General features: G+C 26.5%; 1 protein-coding gene across 1 annotated transcript; it reads left to right on the top strand.

The window, feature by feature from the left end:
* Nucleotides 1-499: 499 nt before the first annotated feature.
* Nucleotides 500-14614, top strand: LOC100809238 (beta-glucosidase 40). Its single transcript, XM_003517781.1, has 13 exons — nucleotides 500-637; nucleotides 2475-2541; nucleotides 2759-2817; nucleotides 6443-6518; nucleotides 6789-6860; nucleotides 7181-7268; nucleotides 7377-7617; nucleotides 8114-8229; nucleotides 8611-8822; nucleotides 8942-8973; nucleotides 11800-11902; nucleotides 14218-14326; nucleotides 14440-14614. The coding sequence occupies exons 1-13, from the start codon at nucleotides 500-502 to the stop codon at nucleotides 14612-14614; spliced, it is 1488 nt and encodes a 495-aa protein (XP_003517829.1).
* The last annotated feature ends 4738 nt before the right edge of the window (nucleotides 14615-19352 follow it).

Raw genomic sequence — 19352 nt, 5'->3', positions numbered from 1 at the left:
ACCAAAACTATTTATTTCATTTAGTACGTGCTATATCTTTCTTATTTATCAGTCTAAGATTATTTACACTATTAATTTTTCTCTCTTTCTTAACAACAGTAAAGATGATGATATTATTAATAAACTAAAAATTAATATTATTTTTAATCTTTAAAAATAACAGATAAATAGAAATAAACATTTCCACAAAAAAAAAAAGTTATAGTTTATTGCATTATTCCATTGATACAAACAATGTACGAATAATTTGTTTACCAAAAAGATTATTCCAAGAAGAGATTATTGTTTGATGTAATTTTTTTTATTTTATCCTATAGGGAATATAGTACTATATACTATACGCCAAGGTCGTTATGTCCTAGAAAATAGATTAAGAGGGAATATATTGGGCGGCCAAGCAAAATCAGAGAACTTAATAATTTAATTTACTATATAAAGAAACAGTATAAACTAATTAGACCCTCATTCTTCTTTGTTAATTGTTCATTACACAGAAACCATGGTGTTGAGAAGAGGCATTGTTGCAACAGTAGTGGTTGTGAATGTGATTTTTCAGATTCAAATATGCCTATCAGAGATCAACAGGCAAAGCTTTCCCAAAGGTTTTGTTTTCGGCACTGCTGCTTCAGCTTTTCAGGTTAGTACCTTTCTCTTCAATATTCACATTGCATTATTGTAGTTTGTTTTTTTAAAATAACTTTTTGGTCCTATAAAAACGATGTTTACTATTTTAGTACTTTAAAAATTATTTTTTAGTTTCCTACCATATTAATTGATGAAGTAGCATGTTAGTATTATATTATTTTGTCATATTATTAAAAAGTCTACTACCACAATCATGTATTTTTTGTTACAAACTATTATATTTTAAAATTCTTCATCAATTAATATGATGTCACAAAAAGAACAATGAACTATTAGTTTTCCTTGATTTCATTACTTTTTATCCACTTCATTTGATTTTTCACTACTTCATTTTAGGTTTAATTTTTGGAACCTGATCCTCTAAAGTGTACTTATAGGGAAAAGTGCATTTATGTCAACCGTGTACGTATTTATAAGGTTTAAATTTTTACTTCTAAATAATTTTAAAAAAAAATTATCATTAAAATAAAATTAAAAAAACTAAAAAACATCATTTCAGCGTTCATGATCAAATTCTCCATAGACGTCTACAAACAAAGCAAGGAGGCAACTAGGTTTAGTTTAAAAAACCATTAAAATAAAAATAAAAATCAATTTTATGCCTCTTGCATGTTCTTTTTTGTGTTCCTATGACATACAAATCAAGAATGACGATGTCGATTTTGCTGTTGGTGTTGGCAAAGGTGTGGATGATGGTGACCGAGTGGTAATTCTTGACTCATCGGTTAAGGAGATGATGAGAAAAAGTCGTTGAGATGACGAGTGTTGTCCATGGAATGAGATTTTTCAATTAGGAGTTGGTATATAACTAATGAACTCCTTCAACATGAACAACACTGATAAAGCAATCATTCTTGAAATAGTAGTGTTCATAGCCAATGATGTTAAAGCTGGTGACATGAAGGTCCTTGTTGAGAAGACATTGGTCATGCAAACAACAGTCATGTGGAAAGGGTCTTTGATGGTGCAACTCTTGATGGAGCAACACACAACAAATTAATCGTCACGGTTAATATCAATTTTTCAAAATTAATGTTAACATCATCATGTTAATATTAATTATTTTTTTAAATGGATATTAACAAAATTAATTTATTTACAAAAATATTATCACTTTTTTGTTAACATCGATCGATGTTAAAAATATTTTGTCTAGTAGTAAAGAAAGGAGGAGCATTGGATTGGGCATGTGCAATAGGTGCGGTGTTCCATCATGGAGTGGATGAGCCAAGAGAACTAGTGTTGGGTGACATCAGAGAGCAAGTTAAAGTTGTGGTTTGTCAAAGTCAATCAAGTACAAAAATAAGACATGATGATACCAATGAAGGTGAAGCGAGGCATAAATTGTTTTTATTTTGTTTAATGATATTTTTAAAAAGCTAAATTTAAGTGACAATTTTATATAAGGTGTAAAAATATAAATTGTTTAAATAATAAAGGATTGAGATGAGTGCACTTGCAAGCTATACTACTTTAGAGGAGTCCTATCCTTAATTTTTTTGTCTAAATAAACCATTCACCATACTAGTTTCTTATTGGTTAATTTGATCTAGTTTTAACAACTATGTTAATAACCTAACATTAATGTATCTCTTAGTTACTTAAGTTTCTTAATGGGATAAGTATTTTTATAATAAAATTAAAATTCATGCTTTTATTTTAATGTTTATATATGTATCTTATTCGTCATCAAATTATGTACAATAAAACTATGAGTTTAAATTTATAAAATAAAAAACATGAATTGTTATAACTATTTGCGTATAATTTTTGTGTGTGTGCATATTTACATATTTGTTGAATAAAAAATATTGTTGATTTTGTCACAGTACGAAGGGGCAGTAAAAGAAGGTGGAAGGGGCCTATCTGTGTGGGATACTTTTTCACATTCATTTGGTAAGTTGTTAAGAAGACTAAATAATTTGAATAAAATTTATCCATTTTCTTGTGATTCTGCAAAAAGGAATAATCGTGTTATAAGAAATTGATATAAAATCTCACTATGGATTTTGAAAATACAGTAATATACTTATAAATGCAACTAATTTCAAAGATATGAATCACAATTTGTCTTTTGGTGTATTGTTACTAAAATTTTGGTTGCATGTTATAGGAAAGATACAAGATGGGAGTAATGCTGACGTTGCAGTGAATCAATATCATCGTTATGATGTAAGATGGATTTCGATGGTGGCTAAATTACCATGAAATTTTTACTATTTTTTTAAAAGCTATACTTTTAATCATAATCTTCTTGAACAAGGCTAAGAATGCATTTTGTGTTTTGTTATCTTCATAATAATATTTAAGAAAATTTAATGTTATAAATGAATTAGTATATATAATTATTTATTTAGTTAAACAAATGTCATAATTCATCCTAGGCATAACTATTGCATAAGTTATTATCTAAACTCTAAAATCCACAATAATGAAGCTTATCATTTTGTTGGATAATCCAATTAACTTTTTAAAAATCATCATTATTCAAAACATTTTATAAAGATCAAGATTCAAAAAATGATTACTTGATAAAATTTGAATATTTTTTTAAGGTCATGTTCCAATAAAAATAATTAAAATGTCATATGTAAAATATTTACTCTTTGATTATATGCAACTTTCGGAAACCCAAACCATCATCATATGCTATTCCAAAACATTTAAACTAGTCATCTTACTTTTGAGATGGAACTTGATCATATACAAATAAAAGGACATTTTCCAAACATACAAACCTTATAGCTAAATAGTACATAAAAGTCTTTCAAAAGCTAGTCTAAAGATACAAAATTATCAAAACATCAATATGTTCATAGCCATCATGTTTCCCTCCTTTAGTACCTCTTCAATATGGAAAATACAACTAGACTAATGAGACAATGTCTTAATAAGTGCTAAACATGCAACCTTATGCTTATATACCCAATGACTGCATTATAAACATATGACTTTACTTCAACATTGACATAACATAAACATAAACTTCTGCATGCTTAACATTATTTCTTTCATCCGTCCTATGACTAGTGTTAAGCTCAAACTTCTAAGGAGAGTCCCCTTGTTCTTATGCTATGACCTCATATTTATATCGTCCTCCCGTTCAAGGGACTCTTTATCACTTCTTTGGAAATAGGAAGTGATGGAATCTCACCTATCACCAAAGAGGGTACATCAAATCTTTTGCATGTCTTATATACTTAAAAACTTTTTGTCCTCCAATGGAGTCCAGAGGGGTTACTTTCCTCCTCTCTCCAATGGGGACCATTTTAACATTCATGTATTTGTGCATATATATCCTCAAGCAATCATGTGATACATAAAAAGTAAAAGCATTGGTTATGTGAATGGAAATGCGCTAAACACACTATGGGTCGATTTGATTAAATTTTTAAATAAGTGCTTTTTAAAAAAGTACTTATATAATAAGCAAATAGGATTTGTTTCTCAACATAAGAAGAAAATTATTGCTTATTTTATTACAATAAGTGTTTTTTTAACATATAAGTTTAAACAAACTAGCCTTATCTTGTTCCAGTGGTCCCAAGCTAAGCATGACCATATCAAGCTCAACACACAAGACCCTCATGCAAAACACAATCACTCGTGCTTAGCGCTCTAGTGTAAGGGATTCAAGCTTGCTCTCTGGAGGTCCTTAGGCTTAGCACACGTTAAACCCAAAGGGCAGACTTAGCTTACACTAGGATCCAAACTTGTTCTTTGGAGGTCCCTGGGCTCAACACATGAAGGGCATGCTTAGCCCATGTTGCACCCAAACTTATTCTATAGAGGTCCTTGGGCTTAGCATGCAAAGGGCAGACTTAGTCTACACCGCATCTAGACTTGTTCTTTGGAGATCCTTTGGCTTAGTACATAAAGGGCAATCTTACCCCAAGCAACAATCATGCATCTTGCAATTTTTGTAAAATTAAATTGCACGAGGCCATTAGTGGTCTCTCAAACAGTCCAAAGCACCAACAAAGATCCAAAAACAACTCTACATTTCCTAATCATCAAACCAACTACATATAAGACAAAAATATGCACATCTATGAAAATTTCCAATTTTCCATAAGGTATGGTCAAGATTCAAACCCACAATCAAACCACAATATAGTATGATCAACAAGGGGAAGAAAGATGAAGGGAAACAATCACAGTGTGCTCAAGAGTGTGGGTGTGAGTAGATCTCTAGTTCTTCTCTTCATTTCCTACTTTTCTCTTCTCTCCACTTCTCCTTCTAGAATGTGTTATGTGTAATAAGAGGTGGGATAAGGGATTTTATGGCTTGAGTGAGCTCTAATTCCTAATTGGGCCTCGTGGGCCTTCCTCATTCATTCTAACTTTGATTCGTCAAACTTTTACATTACACACTAACATGTAATAATCTATAAAGTATTCATTTAGCAAGCATAAAATGTATACATATTTATTGGGCTAAACTTTTTTTTTTTGTTCACGTAAATATGAAAATATTCGGAATTCGTCTTCATAAAATTTTCAATACGTTTTTTCGTCCTCACAAAATTGAAATGTATCATTTTTTTTGCTCGAGTGTAGGTTTGGGTAAGTCCAAACTTACAATGATGACTTTTTATACATATAACCGATACAAATGTGTTTTTTTACATCGGTTATGCATATAACCGATGTAAAAAAAGCTAACATAAGTTTGGATGTCCAAACCTTGCTTCAAGCCAAAAAAAGAACATATTTCAATTTTATGAGGTCAAAAAATGTATTGAAAATTTTGTAGGAATGAATTTCGAACATTTTCATATTTATTAGGACGGAAAACAAATTTTAGCTTATTTGTTATTGATATTGGCCTACTTTTGAGGATGTTATAGGGACATGTGAAAAATTATATTGTTTCAATAATAAATTATCTGTATAATCAATTATAATTAGAATCAATTTTTGTTTGGATAAGTTTGTTGAAAACTGGTTTGCAAATAATTAATTTCATTTAGATGTAACCAAATACCATCTTTTAAATAGTAAAAGAGTATAAAAATAATTGAAAGGAAAAATAAGTTATTAGAAAATTATCATAAGTTACAAATTTTAATATTAAAAAAGACAACTTTTTTTAAGAAAGCTTTTTCTAAATTTAAGTTGTGTTCTCAAACATCTAGGTTATTTTGCAAACAACTTTTTTTTATCATAAAAATAGTTGAAATGGAATAATATAATTATATTCCAAAATTCTCTAAACATAATTTTTCTCACATTTATGAAATATATACATAATTTTTTTAAAAAATATGATTAGGTAAGATTAAATATTTTAAACCTTGAAAATATTATAACAATAATGGACAAGGAATATGCAATAATGTGGAGATGTTAGATTTCCAAATAACATATATCATGTTGTTTAATTATGATTTTGACATTTAGAAAATCGTCATTCAAAATTACAAAGCATTCAAGTAATCCATCTATTTATTATTATGTCTTGTGTTCTTTATCGATAGTTTTTTAATGGAGAAATTATACAAAATGCATCTTATGTTATAAAAAATTGTGATATATATGACTCTTGATTTGCTTTTAGATGTCTTTTTATAAAATTAACAACTTAATGTTATGTTATTAATGAATCTATTTATTATTTTGATATTATTGTTGTATGGTGTTTTGTGAAACAATTTGCAGATATTATTTTAACATAATATCTTGCATTAGATGGTCATGTAAAGAAATTCATACATCTCGAATATATCTTTAATTAAGGTTTTAATAATTTATTTTAAGTATTTTACATGTAAATCTTGGATTGTTTGGGACGTAGGAAGATGTACAACTCATGAAAGAGATGGGAATGGATGCTTATAGGTTTTCAATTTCATGGTCTCGAATTTTTCCTAGTAAGGCTTCCTTTTACACAAAATATGTATAACATGAAAAATCATTTCCCATTTTACTCTTTGTTGATCACCTTACCATTTCTCACATCTTCAAGTGACATTCAAGCAATACTCTTCTATTTAGTTATTATATAAAATTATTATTTAAGTTAATTTAATATTTTATATTAACCTTGAAAATTATGATTATGCTAAACATTGAATTTTAAAAAAATATAAATTAAAAAATTGAATGAAGAAATACTCTAACCATGAATTTTAATGTGTTAGATGGAACAAGAGACATTAATCAAGAAGGAATAGATCACTACAACAAACTCATCAATGCTTTACTAGCCAAAGGTAAATTTTATTATTGTAGTGTGATCATAAATTATGTTTTCTATAGCTAAATACAAATTATTGTACATAAGTGTTTTATCTACATATGTTCGTAACATCAAGTTGTCATCAAAAGGTTTTTGCATAATCTATACTAAACAAATTATTGATATGTTAATGAAAGATCCAAAGACCTTTATCACTCTCTTGAAATAAAAAGAATAAATGAAGAAAAATGAAAGTAGATTAATATAAGTAGGAGCAAAGATGTCATTATTTTATATAAAACATGGATTTATTTGTATACATACACACTTTTGGAGAGTCTAATATGTTTGTAGGAATTGAACCATATGTGACTCTCTACCATTGGGACTTACCCCAAGCCTTGGAAGACAAGTATAATGGATGGCTTAGCTCTTTGATCATGTATGAAATTTCATTTATATTATTAACTTTGCTTGACTTCACAATATTATTATAATTTGTAGAAATAAAATATAAGTGATATGAATCTTTTGCATTTTTATGCAACAGAAAAGACTTTGCAACATATGCTGAAATATGTTTTCAGAAATTTGGAGATAGAGTGAAACATTGGATCACTTTCAATGAGCCTCATACATTTGCTATGATGGGATATGATCTTGGACTTGAGGCTCCTGGACGATGCTCTGTATGTGGGAATGGAAACTCTGCTACAGAACCTTATATTGTGGCTCATAATGTCCTTATTTCTCATGCAATAGTAGCAGATGTTTATAGGAAAAAATACAAGGTAAAATAAGAAATAAAATCCCAATGTAATAAATACTTGGCGAATTAAATGGATAGTAATACAATTTATTTTTTAATAATTATATTATAATTGGGACACTGATAAAAATGTGAGTAGAATGAAATTTATAAAATAGAAAAATATTGTTAAAATATAAATTTACAAATTGTATTTTCCATACATTTTGAAGTTTCACTAAATACGGAAGTATTCATTTTTAAAAATATATTTTAATTTATAAAATCATAACTATATTTATGTCATTTTACTTTCAATTTTAAATTAATTTTATTATTTTCATTCTTTCACAAAATTAAGAAAATGTGAAACAAAATTAGATTTTGACTTAAAAGTAAAAAAAAAACAAAAATAAAATAAAAATGTCATCTTATTCTTTTAGCTAGTTACGTGCAAGTGTAAATTTTCATGTGTACTCTCTTCACGTTTAATGTACAATTGTTAGAATTGAAGAACTAATTATGATATTCTTCTACAGAAAATACAAGGTGGATCTATTGGAATGTCTTTGGATGTTATGTGGTTTGAGCCAGCAACAAGTTCAAAGGAAGATATTGAAGCAACTCATCGAGCCTTAGATTTTCAACTAGGCTGGTAAATAGCATGTAAAATCTAGTATATTAAAAATTGACTTAAATATGTTTTTGATTTCTGATAATTATTCAAATTTTATTTTTGGTTCCTAATAAAAAAATTATTGTTAGCCCTTGAAAAATTTAAATCTTATTTTTTGTCCCTAAATTTGTTTAGCTAGTGTTTTAAATAGTAAAGTGGTTATAATAACGCTTTAGGCACCAAAATCAAAATTTTAAAGTTATCACGAACCAATAATTTTTTTATTAGGGATCAAAAATAAAATTGGTCATTTATATCAAAACAACATTGTTGGATGCATATCCTTCATTTTACTTTTGTTGGCTTTTGAGCTTATGTTTTTTTCTTAAAAATAAATCAAATGGTTGATTTCCTTCGCAGGTTTCTAGACCCATTGATTTTTGGAGATTATCCAACTTCAATGAGAAGTAGAGTAGGGAATAGACTACCAAAATTTTCTAAATCCCAAGCTAGTCTTCTTAAAGGTTCACTAGATTTTGTGGGCATTAATCACTACACTACATTTTATGCTTTTAATATACCTAGGAGTTCATATCATGACTACATTGCGGACTCTGGCGTCTTTACTTTTCGTAAGCTAAAACTTAACCTTATTAATCTATCTTTTTCATTTGATAGGTCATTTGAATATTTTGTTTATTAATGCACCTAGTTGAAGATCGTTTTGTTTTGTGTTTTTTACTCCTTTCAGCATTTAATGGAACCAATTTTATTGGAGAAAAGGTAAGTTCTATAAGTCATAATGCTTTTTTTTATTTTGTTTTAACTTATATTACTATGATATCATTTAACTTATAAATGATTTTTTTACCATTAATAATGAAAGATGACCATAATAATAAGGATATCCTTAATATTGACAATAATAATGAGAGCAATAATAATATTTTTAATAATAATAATAGGAAGAAGATTAAACTATGTAAATATTTTTATTTTGTCTTCAACTTTATGTTATTATTTGTGTTATAATTTGATGAACTAAATGAGTCATAAATGTGATACTCTTTTTAGGTAGTCAAAACTTAGTGTTATTATGAATACAATGAGGCATTACAGGAAAAGAGTAAGCTTGAGGAAAATTAGTAGAGTTCCAAGCAAGAGTATGAGCTACTTCATAGGTCTCTCTTTTAACAAAATGTATAGTGTATGTAGGATACATTATAAGCAAAGTTTTAATTTGGCTAAGAATAATCCTGCACTCTGAAATGTCTTCATCCTCATTGTTGATCTGATCTGCCACCAATTTACAATCCATTTCAATAATAATTGAATATAAATTGAGTTGAACAAGTCATAGTAAAGCCTTTAGGAGGGCATAAGCTTTTCCCTCAAGATTGATATTAATGCTGGAACAAAATCAATCGTTGCAGCTACAAATTGGACCAAACTATCTCTAACACAAGCTCCATATTCCATAAGGCTATTATTATTGAAAAAAGATGCATCTATATTGCATTTTAACACACCAATTGGAGGTTTAATCCAACTAAAAATTTCTTGTTGATCTGAATTATGGCACATTTCCTTTATAACAACTTGAGAAGTTATCCAATATGCTAAAGAAACTTTTGCTCACATCAATACTGCATCTCCTTTGTCCTCCACATCCTCCAAAACCAATTATTTCTTCTTGACCAAATACTCCATAAAATCATTACAAACAACATTGTTTTTCGTCATTTAAAGATGCCAGCAAAATAAATACCAGATTCTTGAAGTTGTCCACCCTTTGCATAGATAAATCAATAACATTCCATAATCCACATTGTTACCAACTACTTCCACTCTTTTGTCCTTGTATCAACAAATCTTTGACACTTGATAACTCCATACTCGAATGAGGAGAAAACCCAATGTAATTATTAGATTCTCCTCTAATCCAAGGTTTGTCATACATTAATTCCTTCACCATCTCCTATCCTCCATCTCATGACACGCCTTAGCACATCCAGGGAACTCCAAATGCTACGCCAAATAAAACTAGGATTACTACCAATATTGGAATCTAGAAAATCCCCTAAAGGAAAATATTTAGTTTTGAAGAGTCCAAAAACCATAAATTAGGGTTAGAAATAAATTTTCACCCTTGTTTCCCAAGCATAGCCAAGTTAAAGCTATGAATGTTTGGAAAATTCATACATCCATCTTCTTTACTTACATATAATCAATCCCAAGACATCCACTTAATTCTCTGTCCATTTGCACCCCACCAACATGAGTTAAGCATCCTCTGGATTTCATCACATGTAGACTTTGGGATCAAATAGGCACTCATCATATGAAAATGAATGTTGAAATGTAATTTTTTAATTTTTTTAATCATGTTGACATTATTTTTTCAAAAACATACCAAGAGCAAAACTACACGCATTAATTAGTTAAAAATTATTAATTATTTATAGTTTTTGACAAAAGTTGAGACAAATTCTTTTGAAATCATTTGTTTTCTTTCCCCAACACATTTATGATAAAATGTCATTATTCAATCCCAATTGCTAAAAGAATAATCTTAGATTTTAAGAAATCTAAGAAAGAATTGCTACTAATATTATTTTTTTATATTGGTTCACTCTCAAATCATTAGAGTTACATTTAATTTAGGGGAAAAAATTTAAATAAACAAAAAAGATTTATTTCATTGATTAAATTTTCAACCTTGATATATAGTTAAGATTTTTCACTTTGTAGATTAGTTTGAGTTACAAAGTAATATATTTACTTTGTAAGTATTCTTTCAAAGGTCTCTCCAAACATAAACAATCTAAGTATTCTTTAATATTAGTTTATTCATCACCTACCCTACCCATGTTTATGAACTAGAAAAAAAAAATTGAAATGCTATATTTTAAGATGTTGTGATATTTATAATTAACACTCACTCTAAAAAATTATCAATTTTGAAAAAAAAAATGAAAGAATGAGAACTAGAGAATTAACATATACAATTTTATAAAACCACTAACATTTACTCCTTTTAACCATTCTTTTGAGATTCGTTGGAAATTTTGAGAGGTACAACATCTTAAAATTTTCCATAAACTCCATTAATTTAATGAACATTGATTTCAAGCTCATATCTCTAATAGAAAAGCCATTTTGATTGGTTGAAAAGCAAAGTTGACAATGTACTTTTGCTAGAAAATTTTTATTCTTATTTGACTTAGACGTAAGAGGTACTTCGAACAAAATACTTCTTGTCATATCTCTTTTTGGCATGTCAACCATAAGATTTGAAAAGTATTATTTGTAGAATTAAGTCGAACCTTAAGTAGATTAAGGCATGTTTAGAAAGTCTTCATCTTCAAATTATTTGATTGGTCTAATTATCAAACCATTCAACTTGAGATACTTACCCACTATATATTTTTTTAGCTATTCAATTTATATCTTTGTTATCTTATAAATTTTGTACACTTAGTTAAGTTTCATAAGTTTCTCATTGAATTTATCTAAATCAATTGCTTGCATTCATCAAAATTACAAATTGGATCTCTAAACTCTAAAATTTATCAATCATGGTGATGGAATTCTAATTATGACTTGCAGGCAAATTCTATATGGTTGTACATAGTACCACACGGAATGAGAAACACAATGAATTACATCAAACATACGTATGGAAATCCTATAGTCATTGTCACAGAAAATGGTAATCTTAAAACTAAAGCAAAATTTGATACATTTACCCTTTTGAATTGCATTTTTAACTATATAAAATTGCATTTTGTATAAATGCATTTTAGATAGAATGTAATGTGTATGTAGAAAAGCATGCATTGTACATAATTGGTTTTTATAATATGTCATTTGTCAATTACTATGGTACAATTTTAGAATTACTTGGTATTAAAATTCTAAAAAATGTATTTACATTTCCCAATTGTATTTTTGTTTCACTTTTAGTAGACTAAATATTTATTTAATGTTACTAAATTTAGATTGGTTATAAACTTGATTAAGATATCACATCATTGGATTGCAAGACAAGATAACACATATATGAGATGTTTCAAATGAGAACAATCAATTTCAGCATTTAGATCACAATTAAAAGAAGTTAATGGATGAGATTGAAATGTAGTCAAAGACTCACCGTCTACTAAGAATAACTCTTGATAGAGTTATTGAGTAAAGTAACTCTACCAAGAGTTATTTTTGGGGTAACTTGATTCCCCATCATGTTATTTTTGAAGTAGCTTGATCCCGAATCAACCTAACCAAAAATTGGTTTGGTGGTTTAGAGACCAATTTGTTAACTACAAAAAAATTAGCTCATTTCATAACGATCAAAAACTGTAAAGCATTGGTGAAAATCGATAAAAAAAAAAGTTGGTGTAGAAAACTTGTTTGAATCTATATTATTTTTTAAAAAAAGAATTTTCTATTTTAATATAAAATATTTTAAACGTAAATAAAAATGCTTTTTAAGAATTACACATAAATATAAATTATTTTGTTAATTACTACATATGTTCTTAAATATAAGATTTTTTTTTTCAATTTTGTTAGTCTTTATAAGACTCTTTTCAAGTTGTCATTTGTATTCATTATTTTTTGACCCAAATACCCTTAATTACTTTACAATAAATGTTATAGATTAGAAAGATAAATGCGCTCTCTCTCTCTCATAAGGATTGAAAAAAAAGACTAACACACATTAATTCTAATTGGGTAGAAAGTAATTAAGTGAAAAGAGAGATGATGAGTTTCAATAATTTTAAGAGTAATTTTAGAAAATAATACAAATTTCTAACAAATTTAATGCTACTAACTAAATTAATCAATTTTATTAAAAGATGTAAATTATTATTATTTTTTATTTTATAAAACTTATAATTTAATCATTTATAATTTTTTACAATATATAATTTTTTTAAAAGGAACAATATATAAATATTATATCATATTAAAAATATAAATTTAATTACTACCAGTTTGACCATGATTAAATGTGGTTGAACTAATAAACAGTAAATCGGTGCTTTTTACCAGTTTAATTAATGGTTTGGTTTTTAAAAACCACACATTGAAAACATTTAAAGGCAGGTCAACATGTATGCATGTTTTACTTTTTCTAAAATTATTAATATAAAGTTTATAAAAAGTGCTTCATTTTTCTTGAAGCTGGTCTATCAAAATATCAAATTAACTTGATGAAACTCATCAATCAGAGGTAGCACATTGCACACAACTTGTAATCCATCAAAACATTAAAAATAAAAAGTTGCATAGTACCAAAGATAATAAATGATCATTTATTAAAAAAGATTTTAAATGTATTAGTGAAATTTGAATCATTGACAAAATGATATTTACTTTATCTTCATGTTTTTCTATTCTCTCTTACTTCTTTTCACTTCATCTCGTTTTTCTTTTTACAAAAAATACCAATGCTTATTTTTCTCTTCATCATGTCTCTTACTTTCTTCTTCCTGTGCGATTCTTTTATTTACTACTAGTTCCTATTTTATTATCTGTTTGGCTTCCAAAAATAAGGGCACAACTAAGGGATGTGATGAATTGGGGGAGTGAAAAAGCCATATACAAATGGCTTGTTGAAAGGAAGAATCACTAACGTAGAGTGAAGAAAAGGAATACAAAGTTTAATACTCTAATTAGAGATATACGAGGACTTGTTGGAGCATGACTCGACCAATTTAGTATGAATTATTTAGTCTTTTGTTTCCTTCTAAATCTGGCTAAGTGAAACTGGGTCGCACCAGTTTGAATGCATGATTGATTTAAAAGGTCACTCAGAACCACCATTAGTTTGGTTCATCTATTTTCAAATTGAATCAACTTGTACCAATACTTTTTTATAACACTAACAAATTTATTTGGTAATATACATTTTATATAATTTCCACATTCCATAATTTAGAATAAAATGAATCTTTATCATATATTTTTAATAATCCATCACTTTTATTAATTAGCTAACTCATGTTCTCTCACTTGTCATAGGGATGGATGATCCAAATGATCCGTTAATCTCCATCAAAGATGCTTTGAAGGATGAGAAAAGAATTAAATACCACAATGACTATTTAATTAACTTACAAGCTTCCATTACGTATGTAATGTATTTTATATGTACATTTATACCTGCATATAATTTGGTTCATTCCCATAAGTTAAGATCTATAAGTTATTAAGCTAATGGAGCTTTAATGTGATTGTTCACAGTGAAGATGGATGCAATGTACAAGGCTACTTTGTGTGGTCACTACTGGATAATTGGGAGTGGCAATCTGGATTCACTTCTAGATTTGGTCTATATTTCATTGATTACAAAGACAACTTGAAGAGATATCCAAAACATTCTGTTGAATGGTTTAAGAATTTCTTGAAATCAACTTAATGAAAAACATGGTTTATATGTAATGGGAAATTGGGAATAAGACATGATCTTTGATACCTAGAGCTTGTAATGACTTCTTTGTAATAATGGTATAAATGGGCCAATGGGCATTGAAAAAGTCTTTATATTGTGTTCACTTGTATGAAAAATAATTCTTCATTGCTCACAATGCATTGCACAAGCAAACTTGCTTTTGATTATTGCTTCTCAAGCTACTGCTTGGTAATAAGTTCTATCAAGAACAAGGCTTTCCTTCTCAAGTTCTTGGATAAAAATCAAATGTTGCATTTGAAAACTACTACTATTCGAAAATAATAGAATCTGTTGTAACAGACTCTGGTTTCTGTTCCAGTGAAAACAAATGTTGTTTCTAAAAGCTAAAAGCCTTTGATAAAATATTAAAGTTATGCTTTTATATGAATGCAATAGATATATGTAGGCTCTTTCTACTAAGACCAAGTATCCTTAAAGATATCCTGAAAGAGAACAAAGACTATTTAAGTTAATTCACCTTAAAAAAATCAATAAGAATATTAAGATAAAGAGATTATAGTAAATAGGATGTCATGGCGTGAACCCCTTGGAAGTTTTCTTATTATTGAATTTCTCTCGACTTTAATTGCTTGCATAAATTTTAATTTTAATTTCTTATTTTTAAAGTATTCTAAAAAATTCAAATCTCTTTCCAACAAATTTCTCTCTAATTTAATTTTAATTAAATAGTGTTAATTGCAAAGTCAAATAGCACTTTGTAAAAAAATAATATTCATTACTCGAAGATACCATACACTTACGACAATGTATCAAAAGAAAAATACTAGTCCACTGCCCTAGTGGTGGTCTTGAAAATAGTCCACACGTAGTTTCCTCATTATCAGCAATATGCATGAACTTTTTGTCTACCAACAATAAACTAATGGCAATAACTTCTTACATTCCAAAAATTGTTTCCTGCATGTTTCTGGAATTTTTTATTTTTTTTTACCGTTAGGTGTACCAGCAATTTTGTTAGGTTTGCTTAGCAACAGTCGTCCTCTATTTATGTAGCGATGTCCAACAATGTTGGAAGATGTTTGATCCACAATACTTGCTATTTACACCACCCATTGCAAAGTGCACTCTCATACTACCTTTTATATTTTAATTATCCATTATAAGTTTTTTCCTTAAAGGGGTACACCCCTTGGAACTTCCCTTTTCTCTTTGGAAATGTCTTTTTAAAATAAAATATACATATTATGGAAATGTATTTTTGGAACTATGCATCATAATTCGGAAAATACATTTGCGGAATAGGTATATGTTATTATAGAAAGACATTTCCAGTGGTTAAAAACATACCTTAACCAACTCATTTAAGCAACATTATGATTTGTAATCATTGATGTTGTAAACCTAGATTAGAAAATGAATATTTATTTGAACATACTTAAAGGAGATAAACCACTATCAAAAGCTTTGCTTTGTAATTAAGGTATATAATAGATGTAATTAGTGATGAAATGCAGTGCATTGTGAAGGGTATAAATGGGTGTACTTACCAAAAATTGTGGCATAAATAGCAAGTATCTTGATTCACACAACTTAAAAACAAAATCCAAATTGTTTAGGCCCAAAATAGATGCAGCGTCTGGGCCAAAATTCATAAAGAGTTCAATTTAATTTAACACCAATAGGTTGTTGTTTCCTGTAATCTTTTAGAAATGTTTTTTTGTTTTTATTTTTTTGGGGGGGGGGGGGGGGGCACTGGTCATTCCAAGTCAAAATTTATAATCATTTCCAAATAAAAATTTACATTCTGGATTGGTCATTTGAAAGTAAAAGAAGAGTTAAAAGAAGTAACTTGGAGGTGCCGGAAACAACAGCCCACCAATACCATTCTCACTAGTCACTGTTTATCGAAGTTATAGCGGTATTAAAGAAAATCCTTGGTAGGGACCAAAGAAAGAAAAAGGTGTGTAAAATATATAAGAAGTAAAAGATAGAACTTTTCTCTTGTAGAATCAAAATGAAGTGTAAATTTTTTTCATGTAAAAACTAATACAAAAAATGTTGTTAAGGATAACGATAAAATATGATACTGTAGGTAAGGACCAATTCTTAAATGTTTTTTTTTAACGTAGGAATCAATAATTTTATTCAATGATTAAACTGAAAAATAATATAATGCGTAGGAATGAAAAATTCAATTCAATCTTTCCAATAAAAATTACTTGAATTTAATCAATCCTAATTTGAATTAATTTTAAATTTAGAATTTCGATTTTTTTACCATGATATAAGTATAAAGTTATCTCTCACCGAAAATATTAACAAATCTATATATATAAAATAAGTATTCTTCTCCTAACATGAATTTTTAAAAATCAATTAAGATTCCAACCTCAATCATTTGATTAAAGAATATAAATAATTAGCACTTGTGTAAGATTTAAATTTAATTTATTATTATATAATACTATGGCATCTTCATTATATTTTTTCATGATGAAATATTCATTTATAATAATTAAGACATTTCTTTTTATACTAATTTCAGTAATTTATACTATTTAGTAAATTTCTTTTCTAGTCGATCAATCATTCGACTTTATAATAGCCGTCAAATTTAACTAAATTTAATGTTCCTAAATGCATTTAATGGAAAAATTAAGTTATTTACAATAATATTATTTACATATATAATTTTGATGATCAAATATTAATTTTTATATTAGGTAGTAATATTCTATTTATAATACAATTTTCTTTTATTAAGGATAGAACTAAAATAATTTTATATATATATATATATATATATATATATATATATATATATATATATATATATATTCAAATCTTAAATACTATAATAATGATTTTATTATAATTATTAAAATAATAATAATGTACTATTAGTTTTTTTTCTTACCAATAATTAGTTTTCAAATGAAAATATACTTAATTTTAATTATATTATCTTATTAAAATTATAAATATTTTATAGATATATAAATATTATAATAGTAACATTAAATATTATATTAATAATTTTCATTGACATTATCATCTTTATTATATTTTTAAAAATAGTTACTTCAAAATACATTTTATGAAAAATAATAATTAAAAGTACTGATTTCATAAAAAAATTAGTTAAACTTAAATAATTCATAAAATTTATTTTATTTAGTATCTAAGGATATATAATAATAAACTAATTATATATTAAAAATATTTTTTTTCAATTTAATTAATAAAATATATTTTATGAACAATAGAAATTTGGTATATATATTTAGATAATTTAAAAGTAATATTTAAAAAAGGAATTGAAAATTAATTTAAATTATATATATATATATATATATATATATATATATATATATATATATATATATATATATATATATATATATATATATATAACACTTCTGACTTCACTTTAAAGTTTTTTCTTTTCATAGAGAATTACATAAACTACTTTAATTATTATTATTATTATTAGTAGTATTATATTTTTTATTTTATAAATTCAGTTTATTTTTTGTTACACTATGAAGTATTAAATATTAATTACGTATAATAAATATAAAATAGCTACAAAGTATGCAATAATATTATAATTAATAATATTGTCTTTTTGAATTTAATGAAAAAATATTCGCGTATGAAAACTAACATGTAAAAATATTAAAATAATAGTAACATATATCAATAATATATCTTATAGATAAACAATATGTATAACAATTAAATTATAAGATATAAAAATTTCATCACATAATAATATTTTATAAATAAACATTTTAAAGCAACTATAGATTAATAACTTTAACATATAGCAACTAATGAAATTAAAATTAAACAACAATAATAATAATAACCCATTGCATTGACAGAGAGTATGTAATTTAAGCTATAATGAGATTAAAAAATTCAAAATTAAATAATATCACATAATTAAAATCAATATCTTCAAAATTATTAAAATGTCATTTATAAGTAAAATTTTATTTTTCTGCAATAAGACATTTATACAAAATTCAAGCACATGTAAACATAGTATTCGTAATAACAAAATGAATACTATAATTTAAATAGCTATAAATATATATTTATTATATTTTTTAATTTATACATTTCATATTGTATCACTATTTTATTTTAGAATATTACATCATTATTATTAATTGGAAAAATAACAAATCAAAATGATTTTCATTAGGCTTAATATTTTTTTTAAGACAACATCTCTTCAATTAAAAATATAATTAATTATCTTTCTCAATTTAATATTATTATATTTAATATGCTAATAAATAATTTAGAAATTAGTTTTATTAATGTACGTATTTTTATATAAATATAAAAAATATATAATTTAACCGAACCCATATATCATACGGGTTTAAAATCTAGTTTGAATTAAGCTTTACTTGATCAATTACATTATTCGTGTGTACGAGTAAAAGTTTAGGTTCAGTCTTACTCCTTATAATAATTACCGTATAAGAGAAACTGAGACGAGTACGGTAGACGTATCTAATAAGCATGCAACAAATAATATTTCTTTTGATTTTTCTATTCGTAAGATTCCGAAGGTTCTTTTTTAGATAAAAAATTTCAAAAGGTTAAGTCTTATTTATCACCTACTTTTAATTAATTTTAACCAAATTAATTGATCATAATTCTTTGAAAAAATTATTATATTTTTCTTATTTATTTTATAGATAGATTCACCACGTTCTAATCTCTC

Source organism: Glycine max, chromosome 1 (assembly GCF_000004515.6).
Source record: "Glycine max cultivar Williams 82 chromosome 1, Glycine_max_v4.0, whole genome shotgun sequence".
Lineage (NCBI taxonomy): Eukaryota > Viridiplantae > Streptophyta > Magnoliopsida > Fabales > Fabaceae > Glycine > Glycine max.
This window is presented reverse-complemented; position numbering and strand designations above follow the sequence as displayed.